This window comes from Globicephala melas, chromosome 18 (genome assembly GCF_963455315.2).
Source record: "Globicephala melas chromosome 18, mGloMel1.2, whole genome shotgun sequence".
In the NCBI taxonomy this organism is placed as follows: Eukaryota; Metazoa; Chordata; class Mammalia; order Artiodactyla; family Delphinidae; genus Globicephala; species Globicephala melas.
Window position 1 is genome coordinate 11,072,917 of NC_083331.1, and position 14,201 is coordinate 11,087,117.

Below are 14,201 nucleotides of genomic sequence, written 5' to 3' on the forward strand. Positions count from 1 at the left end.
AGATTATTAAGATTATAACCCTCACACTAGACTCTGAAGGGCAAATTCCCCATCAAGTCTACATTTGTATTATTTCTCTGCACAAAATGTCTTAGACTAAGTGAATGTTTTTTGAATAAATGAAAACTTCCAAATGAAAAATTAGTACTTGGTGTTTTCCCTAAATTAAGTGAAATATGCTAGTTGTTTTAGAAAATAATTTGCCAAAGGACCTTGTTCTTTTTCTGGTAGCTATAGGTTCCTTCCGCTTTTAAAATGAAAATTACATTCAAGAGAAAGAATAATTTATTTATTTTTATAAGCTATAAAGTCAAAGAGTTCTCCCTTATTAAGATTTTAAAGAATTTTTAACATGTTAACAGATACATTTTTCATGTGCCTTGGGATTGGGAAAAAATAGTTTTATACTGTGTATTTATCTGAGATGATAATTGAAATAACAATATAGGCACAATATATCTTTTTAAATTTTTTTTTTTAGTAATTGGTGGTTATCTGCCAGATGATAGAGGAGGGAGGGTATAAAGCTAAAATTTATGTTTATATCATTTCCTTTGAGAATTTAAATTGTGTAAGAATGAAGATAACATACTTTACACTATGTTTACTTTAAAACACATTATGATGAATCTATATGTCCATTTTCTTCACTATGAAAAAGTGATGATGCAACTTTTCCACTTAGAAAATTTTGTTTTTGCTTGATAGAGAAATCTGGCAGTATTATTTGATAATAATCTCCTGTATTTAAAACCTTTAATCTCTTGCTGGGTAAAATGTTAACATTTTTTTGCCCTTTATTAGAATATTTAAATTATGGTTGCAGAATGATTTATAAAAGCATCATTTAATGTTCTGTTAACATTTTGTAAGAAAATAGCTGCAAAAAGTCTTATTATAGGGATTCACTCACTGAGAAATATCTTTTTGTCCATTACCCTTAAGTAAAGGTAGTTAATACACATTTACATACACACATGTAATTAGTTGTATAGATTAATCAGTTTCTATTTGATATTTAATTTAATCACCAAGAACAGTACTTTTGCAATTCTGAAGCCTCTAAATTATTATACAGAAACCTGTAAAATATGCAAAAAAAATCTTAAACTAGGGAAAAATGTTTCTGACTTCAATTAGATAGTAGTATATTATGATCCAGTAGTATAACTCTGATGTGAACCTCTATAAATCTAGAATTTTTCTAACGTAATTTTACTCAGTTAATCTTAAGTAAAAATAAATATTCATGCTTCACTCAGAATTCAGGTGCAAAAACAGTAGTAATTATATCTAGATTTTTCTCCTCTTCATAGGTTCTCTTTTACCATTCTTACTTACCTTTCCTTGGTAGAGAGGATTACTTTAGCTGAGAAGCTTCATCAAACATGATCCTGGAGATTAGAAAGAATGAATGAAATAATGGATCTAAAAAAGAAGTTCTGTCTATATTCTCTAAAATTCAGAGCTAACTCATTATTATGATGATTATTCTGTGACTTCAGGTAGTCCTTCCTTTCCTAGCTGTTTTATTACAACTTAATAATAGTAAGTACTTTCATTAAAACAGTTTTTCTCAAAACGTGTTTCCTAGATAAGCAGTATCAAGCCACCTGAGAATCTTTTAGAAGTGCAAACTGTGTCGGTACACCCAAACCTGCTGAACCTCTAAGGCTGGGGCCCTAGCAGTTTGGGTTTAAACAGGCCTTGCAGGTGATTCCAACCTACACCAAAGATTGAGAACCACTGCCTTAATGTAGGTGTTTGCTCCAGGAGTAACAGAGTAGAGGAGAATATTGAAAACTCTTTGTCTTCAGCAAGTCTGCAAAGCCCCACCCAGGTCCTTTTTTCTTGCTTAAAGTTGTTCCTCCAGAATATTCTCTTTAAGTGTTTGTGGAAGTTACTAAACCTGAGTTTCCTCTGAGTTCTTCTTTCTCTAAAGCTGTTGACCCAAATAAGAGGAAGTAAACTTAAACTGAAGTGTTAATGATGAGGCTTTGTGTCCACAGAGGATTCAGATCATGCTCTTTCCAAGTTAGGAAAGAGCATCCTAGATTATTCCCTAATCCCTCGCTATTCACTTAAAAAAAGATGGAATAGTTCAGTTTTAAATATTAATAATACATTGCAAATTATTCTGTAATTACCTTTTTGTCATTTATGTTTTCCTCATACATAACAAAAATGTTGCTTAGCATTGTGGCAGAACTTTTATTACTGTAAAGTATTGTTTAACTCCTTACTGTACATGTCTTCTGTGTAGAAGAATGTGTGCTCATCTAAGATTATTATATTGATTTTGTTTTGGTTCAAATATATCAGAATCACATTTTGTAAGATTAAATACAGATGTGTTCTATTCAAAGTAGCAGTTACAAGAGCTATCATTGTTGACCTCCCACTATGTGCCAAGCACTTTTCTATGCACTTTACATGCCTTAGCTCATTAACTTTCACCTGGTAGGCACTGTTACCATCTTCATTTTGCAGACATAGGAAGTCTAATGTCCCAAGGTCACCTAGGTAGCATACGATGGAGCCAGCATTCCAGTTCAAGCAGTCTTACTCTAAAGCACTTACTTGTAAGAGAGACAGTTGGATGTTACCAAATTATTTATTTGAGCAGAATTATTTTCTTTATCTGTGTTTTTACTTTTACATATCTTGCTCAAGGTACTTTCAAGAATGTCAGATAGTGCTTATATAAAGTCATATAACTTGAAATTTAATAGTCAGCAATATAAATAATGAATGATACAATGATTGGTAAATAAAAAGTAAGTGGGCTTATGAAATAGAAAACGCCTACTTTGGCAAAGCAATTCACCTGTATCATACTGAATTCAGTTATCCCCTTATTTGTCCCGCTTTTCAGGAAATTTTCAGGGAACTCTTGAGAACAAGAGCTCATTCTTTGTAACTTTCACAGTGACCCATGTAGTAGGTATTCGAAACAGCCTTCTTTGGTGGAAAGAAGGATAGACAAAAAAGCCATACAGGAACTTCTTTTCTTGAAGCTCCTAGAGTTATGGACAGAATCTGTGGCCCTTGTGGGTGACAGGATCCTGATTCCTTTTCACAGTATAATCAATCTGATTTAGCAACAGTCTTTTGAGTAGCCTTATGACTGATGTGAAACTCTACAGTGTCCCTTCTACATGAAGCTGTTACTATTCAGTGGGTTAGAATTGGACTTTTATAATTTTAAAGTTTTAATTTAGAAGTAAAGTTTATTTGACTTTTTATATTGAACCATATTTACTAGTCTTTATGTCTTAATTTCAACAGCATCACTGCAAAACTTGAAAGAGCTTTAGAAAAAGTTGCTCCTCTTCTTCGTGAAATTTTTGTAGACTTTGCCCCATTCCTATCTCGTACACTTCTTGGCAGTCATGGACAAGAGCTATTGATAGAAGGTATGATTTCTCTCTCTATTCTAATTATTTTAGTTTCCTATAATGTATCTATTAATCATGGCATAACTTGTGCTACTAGAGGAATATTTATTGACAGAAGAATATAAAGACATTGCTTCCACAAATTCTAGTAAGATATTCATGTATGCTTTCTCCTTATTCATTAAAAAAAAAAAAGTAGCATGTTTGCTCAGTCAATGCTAATAACAGAATGAAGAACTTTGAAAAAGTGTTGGAATGGGAGGCTCTGGCCCTTATAATCCCAATCTATTAGGGCTGCTGTATATCCTTCATTAGGGTGGCATGTTTACTAAGCAATGATCTCTAAAATCCCCTTCTAACTCTTAAAGTGATGCTTCAAGTGACTTTTCTTATTCACACATACCATGTGTAATATGAGAATCCTTAACTGAGAAAATGTAAAGAAATACTTAACTGGGAATTGATGAAGCTGTTATCTACTCGTCAGCAGCTTAAATGGAGTGAGAAGGCAAAGAAGATAAATTAACTGTTGGGAAGATTTAATATAAGCATCTGTATTAGGAGCTTTGAAAAATATGGTTGTCTGAAGCCTTACTTCTTTAAACAGAAGTTTTGTTCTATAAATATTCATGAGCTTCAGAAAGGGATAATCAATATCTAGATGATCCTGTACGTGAATAATGGCTTTAGGTGCTATTCCTTGAATTTAGCAGGTATATATATATTTATATATATGTTTATATATTTGCAAACATACATACACTCACAACACACACACACACACACACACACACACACACACACACACATATTTGCTTTTTACGTCCTATTTACTGTTGGAAGTTTTCCTTACCTGTTCTGTCATTGTCTCAACTGCTTTTACACAATCTGTTTCTATTAGGGGAAACAATAATAGTTAATAACCTGAATTTAAACCCTTGTTTCACTGCTTTCTTAGCTGTATGACCTTTGTGAGTTACGTAGCCATTTTGTAGCTTAGTTGCTTTCTATAAGGTGTAGTCAATGATAACACCTCCCTCCCAGGGTTCTTGTAAGGATTAAATTGTATAATGCCTATAAAGCTCTTAGAATAGTGACACATGGAGGGCTATTCATTTTTTTCTTAATACAGTGTTCTTGCTCTAGGCCAAGTGCTATTAGATACTTGGAATATATTAGTAAATAACAAAGATCCCTGTCTTGGTCACCTTATATTCTATCAAAGAGAGAACATAAATAAATACTGAGCAAAATAAGTAATTAAATTATATAGCATATGAGGTGGTAAGTGTTATGTAAAAGGATAAGTACAACACAGGGGATTGGTATTATAGAAGTGTCAGGGTTAGGTTGCAGTTTTAAAGAGGTGATTAATTTTAAATAAGCCAGTAGTAAAAGTTACATCTCAGGAAAGACTTAAAGGAGGTGAGCCATACCGCTTACTAGAAGAGTGTCCTAGGTCAAGAGGATAGTGTAATGACCCTATAACATGTGTTACCTGTATAATAAGAAAAAAAATTCAATAAACATCATTAAAAAATTAAATCTCAAATGTTTCCTCATTCCCTAAAAGTCTTTTAATTTTTTCAGTATTTATGTATATCTTTTCCAGAAATTAACTGACAAATTTACCAAAGAAATTCATAAATGGTGAACAAATACATGCAAAAATAAACATGGAATAAAGTTAGTAATATAGTAGTGTTAGTAATGGATCCTGTACTGTTATTAGAATTGGGATGCAAATTCAGCACTGTTTTCCAGCAGCCAAAGCAAAGAAGGAATTATTTGAAGTTATAAAACTTATATTATTGGTTCCTAAATGAGTTTGTGACAATTTTGAGTTCTAAGGAGTTACTGTCAGATGACTTTTTAACTGCTCTATGTTGGTCAGTCAGAACCCCATACATGTAGCCCCCTTTCCAGAATTTTCCATGGCCAGACATCTGGACTGTTTCTTATTTCTTCCCAGCCCTGCAGAGAGAAGGTAGGAGAAATAGCCTGTAATTGAGAGCTGTTTTTCTTGGGCTTCCCTAAGTTTACCTCACATACTCTGAATTGAGTTGAAGCAGCATTAAGAATAATCCTCTTGGATTTTTATAAAGGTGACTGTGCTAAAAAGGAAACGTTAGACCAAGTTATATATTAAGAATTCACTTTGTGTTCCCTTGATAGAATACAATTTTACTTTTTCACTTTTCTGAATCCAAAGAATTTAATTAAATATCCTATTTTTAAAACTATGTTGGTGTAATGTTCATACTCTTTTTTTGTGTTAAAATGATTCTTCTTAATAAAATGATGATAGCAAATGGTAGATTTTTAAGTTTTGAGTTTCGTTTTGTAAATGCCATTACTTGGCACAATAGAAAGTTGACAACCTTAAGATATGGTCCTCCAAATTTCTGCTAGGCCATACAATCAAAAAATCTAGAATCCTCTGCTGTATTCCAGAACAGCATTAGGTATCCTCACCATTTAGTCATAACCTTCCTTTTCAGACTCAACTAGTCTCTGTCCTCTTACTATAGAGGACATTCCTTTAACATTCAGTAAGTTACACATCGTCACATTGCTTTGTTTTTGTACAACCCGTCCTTCTGCATTGGATCTTTTTCCTTTTTTCTTTCCCCCAAATTATTCTCATCCTTTGAGTTCTGCTTCAGGTTCCTTATGCCAAATTAATGCCTTCTCTTCTGTGCTCCTGTGCCATTTTATTTATACAATATTAATAAAATTAGTTTTCGCTTGTAAATAGGAAGTATTTTATTGGTTTTATTAACATTGCCTAACTTAGATTCTGGTACATAATATTGAGTATTTTTTTCCTTGTACTTGAATACAACATTATTTGTGTTACTGACAATGTTTGGTAGAGGTAAGTTTTGAAAATAAGGGAAGGTAGATAAAACTTTTGTGTTCTGTGGTGAGAATTCCTAATATTGATCAATCATCCACACCCATGCCTTGGATCCTATACTCACCCAAGGTCCATCCTTGCTCTCTGCCCCAGACTATGGAAATATATATCCTGTCATGTTCTCATTCTTGAACATGTACTCTTGATCATTCTTTCTTTTTCCCTCTCCTCCATTTCCCTTCTTTCCATAATTTGACACACTATTCCTCTCCTCTGAGAAGAAAAACTGTCAAACTATTGTGAAGAGCTCAGGAGAGTAATATGATAAAATATCTTTAGTTATTGAATATTTCTGTTCAGAAATAGTGCTTCTGATGAATAAATCTCAGTGCTTTTGATTTCATCATATGTATAGGTATGGTAGGAACAAAACTGGATTTAGGTAACTGAAGATATTTTAATGTCTTATGAGAAGAGAAGACAATTACTCCTGATTTCAAGTAATCATAAAATATGTTTGAATTGAATCTTTGTTGTTTTATATTCAGTTTTTCTTGATTCACGTGTGTATCCATTTAACTCTTTTCTTATAGAATAATTAATTATTGGTAGTTTATACTGTCTGTGTCCTTTAAAACACATGCTAAAGTAATGTCCTTTCCTTTTCTTAATTTGTCTATCATTTTATTAGTCAACCTGTGTTAAATTTATTATTGTATGATTCTATAGGAATCAGTGTTGTTCATACCTTTTAAGTTCACTCATTAACGGTAGCTATTTTTGCATAGCTTTTGTGTGTGTGTGTGTGTGTGTGTGTGTGTCTTCCCCTTGGCAATAATTAGTATTTTTTAAGATGATAGTTTTGGGGAGCTTAGTGAACTTTCTCTAAGAAAATTCTAGCTTTTCAATGTGCAAACTAATGTGTACAAATTAGAGTATATAATGCAAGTATCAAAATCTACCAGCTTAAGATGGCAAAACAGGGGCTTCCCTGGTAGCGCAGTGGTTGAGAGTCCGCTTGCCAATGCAGGGAACGCGAGTTCGTGCCCCGGTCCGGGAAGATCCCGCATGCCGCGGAGCGGCTGGGCCCGTGAGCCATGGCTGCTGAGCCTGCGCGTCCGGAGCCTGTGCTCCGCAGCGGGAGAGGCCACAACAGTGAGAGGCCCGCATACCAAAAAAAAAAAAAAAAAAAAAAAAAGATGGCAAAACAACGTTTGGTCCAAAATTGTTATAGTTATACTAATGGGTTGGTTACCGAACTTTTAAATCTGTTTCACTGCTCTATTATTGCATGAGTACACCATTGTTTTAATCCTTGTCAATTTATAGAAGTTGTATGTAATCATCACCCACCAGTCCTGCTCATCTTTTTGAATAAATGATCATTATCATTAATTTAAAACAAAACAAAATTGCTTTATTTATTTGGCTTAGGCAGCAATGGAGGATGCACTTCAGAGGAGCCACTGGACTTCTCTTAAAGAGTTGAGAGGAGCCTATTTTAGAGTTCAGATTTAAGGAAGAAGGTCCCGTTGTAGATGGAGTGCTGACGTTAGATCTTGATAACTGTTATTCAGGAGGTCTTGGAAATACCATGAGCCTAGAGGTGCCATAGTAATAAGGAAGCAGACCCAAGTTAATTAGAAGAGAAGATGTTTGTGTGTGTGTGTTGGGGGTGAGGGCCGTGTGTGTATGTGTCTTAGCCTTAGTGCCCTTTACCTTGTTCCACCACCGCACAGAATGGCCCTGAATATCACTGCTATGTTCCATGAGCATTACTTGTGTTTGGTTGAGAACTCACAAGAACATTAGAGATAACTTAATTATCATGGGGATACAGCAGATAGTCTCAAAGTCAGGAAATGAAATACAGATAGACTTGAGGCAGCCTGGAAATGGGAAAGGAGTGTCAGTAACAAGGGCTACTCCTCAAGCAGTTTAACATACATGGAATTGGAGTCCAAGATGAAGGAGGTTGAGACGATATGTGTGTATGTGTATAGCCAAATAATTTGAAAACTATTAATCCTAAGATCCAAGAAATTCAACTAACCTCAAGTGGGATGGACACAAAGAAAATAATTCCATGGAACATCATAATTAAACTGTTCAAAACCAGGTTTCAAGAGAAAATTTCAAAAAGTAGTCATCAACATTAAGCAAACCAACAACTCATTTAAAAATGTCTTGAACAGATACTTCACAAAAGATCACATTAGGATGCCAAATAAGTTCATAAAAAGATAGTCGACATTATCAGAAGGTAAATGCAAATTAAAACCAGGATGACACAACACTACAAACATGAGAATGACTAAAGTAAAAAATACTGATAATATTGTGTGGGCCAAAAGGTTTGTTCATTTTCTTCCGTAAGATGGCTCTAGTAGCACTTAGTTGTCTTTAATTCATTCGAAACAATTTTGTTAGATTGTATGTGGCAGCTGTCATATCAGTGTGCATTTAAAAAGAGTCCTATCAAAATTGGTGAAGTTTTGGGTAACCATTTTAATATTGAAGATGGAAGAAAAAAAGCAGTGTATTTGGCATATTATGCTTTATTATTTCAAGAAAGGTGAAAACACAACTGAAATGCACAAAAAGATTTGTGCAGTGTATAGAGAAGGTGCTGTGACTGATCAAATGTGTCAAAAGTGGTTTGCGAAGTTTCATGCTGGAGGTTTCTCACTGGATGATGCTCCACGGTCGGGTAGACCAGTTGAAGTTGATAGCTATCCAATCGAAAGAGTAATTGACAACAATCAACGTTATACCACGCGGGAGATAGCCGACATCCTCAAAATATCCAAATCAAGCGTTGAAAATCATTTGCACCAGCTTGGTTATGTAAATTGCTTTGATGTTGGGGTTCCACGTAAGTTAAGCGAAAAAAACCTTCTTGACCACATTTCCGCATGCGATTCTCTACTGAAACGTAATGAAAACATTCCGTTTTTAAAACAAATTGTGAAGGGCGATGAAAAGTGGATACTGTACAACAATGTGGAACAGAAGAGATCATGCAGCAAGAGAAATGAACCACCACCAACCACACCAAAGGCTGGTCCTCATCCAAAGAAGGTGATGTTGTGTATATGGTGGGATTGGAAGGGAGCCCTCTATTACGAGCTCTTTTCGAAAACCCAAACGATTAATTCCAAGTTCTGCTCCCGATTCGACTAACTGAAAGCGGCACTGCACTCAATGAAAAGCGTCCAGAAATAGTCAACAGAAAACATATAATCTTCCATCAGGATAATGCAAGACGATGTGTTTCTCTGATGACCAGGCAAAAACCGTTACAGCTTGGCTGGGAAGTTCTGATTCATCCACTGCATTCACCAGACATTGCACCTTCGGATTTCTATTTATCTCGGTCTTTACAAAATTCTCTTAATGGAAAAAAATTTCATTTCCCTGAAGACTGTAAAAGGCACATGGAACAGTTCTTTGCTCAAAAAATAAAAAAGTTTTGGGAAGATGGAATTATGAAGTTGCCTGAAAAATGGCAGAAGGTAGTGGAACAAAAGGGTGAATATGTTATTCAATAAAGTTCTTGGTGAAAGTGAAAAATGTGTCGTTTTACTTAAACTGAAGGCTGTTTTTGGCCCACCCAATACCAAGTGCTGGGGAGAATTTGGAGCAACTGGCACTCTCACCCATGGCTTTGAGAATGCAAAGTGGCAGTCACTGAGGAAAATGGTTTGGAAGTTTCTTATTAAGTTAAACAGTCACTTATCATATGACCCAGTAATCCCATTCCTTGAAATTTTCCCTAGAGAAAATGAAAACTTACCTTCACATAGAAACCTATACATGAATGTTCATAGCAGCTTTATTTGTGATAGCCAGAAGCTGGAGAAATTCAAATGTTTTTCAGTGAGTAAAAGAGTAAAGGGACTATGGTGCATTCAAACAGAAGAAAAAAGGAACAAACTACTGATAAACCTTACTGCTTGGATGAATCTCATCAAAATTATTGTGTGGAAGAAAAACTCATCCCAAGGGTTGTGTACGTTATGTTTCCTTTTTATTTTTATTTTTTGAACATTCTCCATACAGATCAGTGGTGGTCAGGGTTTATGTGGGGGAAAGGGTATCACTGTAAAGGAATTTTTCAAAGGATTTCTTGGGATGGTGGTGATACATGGATCAATACATGTATTAAATCTCATAGAAATTTACACGCAAAGTAAAAAATCAGTTTTAATCTATAATAATTTAAAATTAAAATGTTGAAATCACTGTCAGGAAAAAAAAACATGAGTTACAAAAATAAAATCATCATCAACATTTAGTCAGAAATTATTGCAAACCAGAAAATAATGGAACATCTTTCAAGTGTTGATAGAAAAGACTTCCAACCTGAAATTCTTTGTCCAGTGAAAATATTCCTCAAAAATGAAGGAGAAATAAAGACTTTTTCACACAACAAAAGATGTTAAAATTCATTGCCAACATAGCAATGAGTAAATTTTTTCAAGCAGAGGGTTAATGATACCAGTTGGAAACAAAGGAGAATGTAAGAAATAGTTAATATAGGGGTATATATGAAATATTTTTTTCATTTTCAATTGATGCAGGAAAAGCATTTATTAAAATTCAATACCCATTCATGATAAAATCTCTGAGAAAAATAGGTCCCAAAGGGAACAAACCTAACCTAAAATTGGTATTTATGAAAAACTGAAACTAATGTTATACTTAGTGAAAAACCAAGTGAAATTGGGAATAAGGGAAGGATTTTGCCTCTCACCACTTTAACTCAACATTTTACTGTGTGATCTTAAGTAGTACAGTAAGGCAAGGAGTAAAAATAATAGACATACAGATTTGGAGAGGTGGAAGTAAAACTGTTTTTGATTGCAGTTGAAATTATCACGTATGTAGAAAATCCTAAGGATCTCATGCATTGCTGATTCAGAATATAAAAGGGTACAACTTTGAAAAACAGTTCGGCAATGTTTTATCAACAGTCACGTAAAATTTGATCTAGGAATTCCACTACAGTTATCATTCAAGTAAAACACACATATGTCCACGTAAAGATACAAATTTTCATACAAAAATTCATAATAAATAGAAATAGAAAAATTATATTCATTAAAAAAATGGGTAAGCAAATGCTTGTATGTCCATATGATAGATTACTGCTCGGAAATTAAAAAAAAAAAAGTAAAACTACTGATACTCATAGCAAAATGCATGAATTTCAGAAACATCATGCAAGAGAAGCCTGGCTTAAACGAGTTCGTATCGTATGATTTCATTTTTACAAAACACTGGCGCAGAAGAAATCTTTTGTGTAGAACGCAGTGGTTGTCTGGGGTTAGGGATGCAGAGAAGACTGAGTAGGAATAGGCACAAAGGAAATTTGCGGGGAGCAGGTTGTACTGGTGGCTAAATAGATGTGTAAATTTGTCTTTACTCAAAGAAGTGTACATTCAAAATTGTCAAATTGTATTTTATGTAAACTGTCTTTCTATAAAGTTGAATTAAAATACAAAAATAACTTAGGTGTTAAAAATAAGGGCTGAAAATTTATTCTTACTACATGAAAGTGGAAAATATTATGCAGAAGTCAAGAGGAGGAAGACTAAAACCAGACCACTTGATTTCATGAAACGTATCCTTTGGTTACCTTGGAGACATTTCAGAAGAATAGTGGAAACAGATACTGGATTGCCAAAGGCGAACATTTTGGGGAAAAAAATGACTAAACATAGACCACTTGTTGGAAAAATTTGACAGTGAAACAAGAGAGTAAAATTGATAGACATTCAAGTGAGTATGGACAATTTTATTCATGGAGGAGAAATCTATGTCTGTTAGGAGACAGAGGGATAAAAAACCCCGAAACATTGGAGATGTAAAAATAAAGATGCTTGATAGGTATAAGAGAAATAGTGCAGAAAGGACATCATGAATCAAGAAGGGCTCAGACCAAATATAGAAATTCACTTTGGAAGGGAACAGGGACACTTCTGAGCTTAGAAGAATAATTTATAGAATAGGAATGGATGTGAGTTGAGGGAAATGTAAATGGAATTTTCTGCATCTGTTAAATTCACAGTTTATCTGCAAGGATGTTCTCATTCAGTTTTAGTTGATTCTGTGTTCAAAAGCATAGCTCTTTTTGTATTGCCCTAATCGCTGAGCATCTTTTCCAGATTACTTTTTGCTTACAAATTAGTAGAATTTAAGTTGTCCAAAAAATAACACAAATGTTTACTAAATGTAGATGTTAACAAAGATTTTTCCATCATAGGTAACTTCGAACATGAAAACAATACCCTCTAAAAAGAGAAATCATACTCTTTCATCACAAATAAAATATTTCAAACTGCCCAGTTTAGTATTTCAATATGGAAATCTCCTTTTAGCCAATAAAGATGATTAAAGCAAAGAAGACATGATTCATCAAAGAGAATGGTTTTACTAAAGTCCTCAAACCAATATTAGTTTTTCATTCACTAAAATTATTATGACTCTTATCATATATTCTTGACTAGCTGAGCTGGAACTACATTCCAACAACCTAATATAAAATCAAGGAATGATGAAAAGTCAGAGAAACCTTATTTACCAGAAGAATTTCCTGAATATAGTATATCAAGTATATTGGTATATATAATATACTATATTAAGTGTTCTGTAGTATACTATAGAAATATAGTCAGAGGTAACACATCATCTCCTAGGCTCCCCGGAGAGAAATTAGAAGTAAAGCCTACAGGAATGAATCTTCTGCACAGAGATAGGAGATATGAATAACAGCATATAAATCAAGAATAGACCATGAAATTGAATATTATTGGCCAAAGTGTGTAGCCTGAATTTAAACGTGGGGAAACTTTTTTTAAATCTGGGGGGAGAAAAGCAATCTGGATACCAAAATTAGGAAGTTTTGAGGTGCAAGAAAGCTGTGAACTGCTGTAGATGAAAGGATACTAATAAGCTATGACAACTGAATGCAGTGCATGATCTTTGTATCTTGGATTAAAAAAGAAGCTTTAAAAAAAGTAGGCCATGTGTGGCCATCTAAAAGTGGTATATCGGAACTACTTACTACAGGAATAACTGAATATGAAGAATCTGTCATCAGTAGCAGCTAAATGTATCCCTAAGAAATGGATTATCTACCTTGATATGGTGTTTGGGAAATATTTTTGTTTCACGAAATAATAGATTGTAGTTACCTGTATCATATATTTCATAACATAATTTTAGAAGGGAACAGTTTTCTCTTTTGTTCTAATAAAGTTAAAGTATTCATATAAATTTTCATGCAAACCAGAACGTTTTCAGAAGAGAAAATGCCCATATTTAGAATGGCACGCAGGCTGGTATCAGCTTGCATTATCTGGGCAAATCTCTACATATGGGTGCTCTAGATCAGTTAATAACATGAAGCACAGGTCTGTATATTCCATGGAATATAGAATATTGAATAACAGGTCTGTTTTTGGAGGCTACACATGTAGTTTATATTGAGGCAGAAAATAACTTATTTTTATATTGTGAAAATTGGCCTGCATACTGATTTAGATATAATGTCTATACATATGCTAAGCTACATGGGACCTTCCAGAAACTAAGCTTGAAATCACTATAGGCGTTTATTTTTTCACCCTCTCAGATGTTTATGCACATTCAAGAAATAAACAATTGGGAAAGAAAAACTAAATTGGAAAATTTTAAAGAGAAAATACACTGCTGAGTACTTACAGTGGTTATATTTTCCAGCCATTTTATATTCTTATGGACATTATATAGTTATAGTATGTAATTAGTTCACAGTGTTTATACTGAGTTCATTTAGTAACTGATGGCCCTCTGTATCCTTAAGTTGCTCTAAGGCAAATCCACCTTTTTTTAAACTGAATTCTGATTGTTTTAGATTATGAAATATGTTATAAATACTCTTTTAATTTTATAATATT

At 33.8% G+C, this 14,201-nt stretch overlaps 1 protein-coding gene across 4 annotated transcripts in view; it reads left to right on the forward strand.

Annotated features, from left to right (window-relative positions):
- The window catches only part of NBEA (neurobeachin), a 627,505-nt gene that overhangs the window by 261,826 nt on the left and 351,478 nt on the right, over positions 1-14,201 (forward strand). For all 4 annotated transcript variants that reach the window (XM_030882520.2, XM_060287860.1, XM_060287861.1 and 1 more), the window contains one exon: positions 3,289-3,416. In XM_030882520.2, the coding sequence (XP_030738380.2) occupies positions 3,289-3,416 (128 nt within the window). The remainder of the gene's footprint in view (positions 1-3,288; positions 3,417-14,201) is intronic.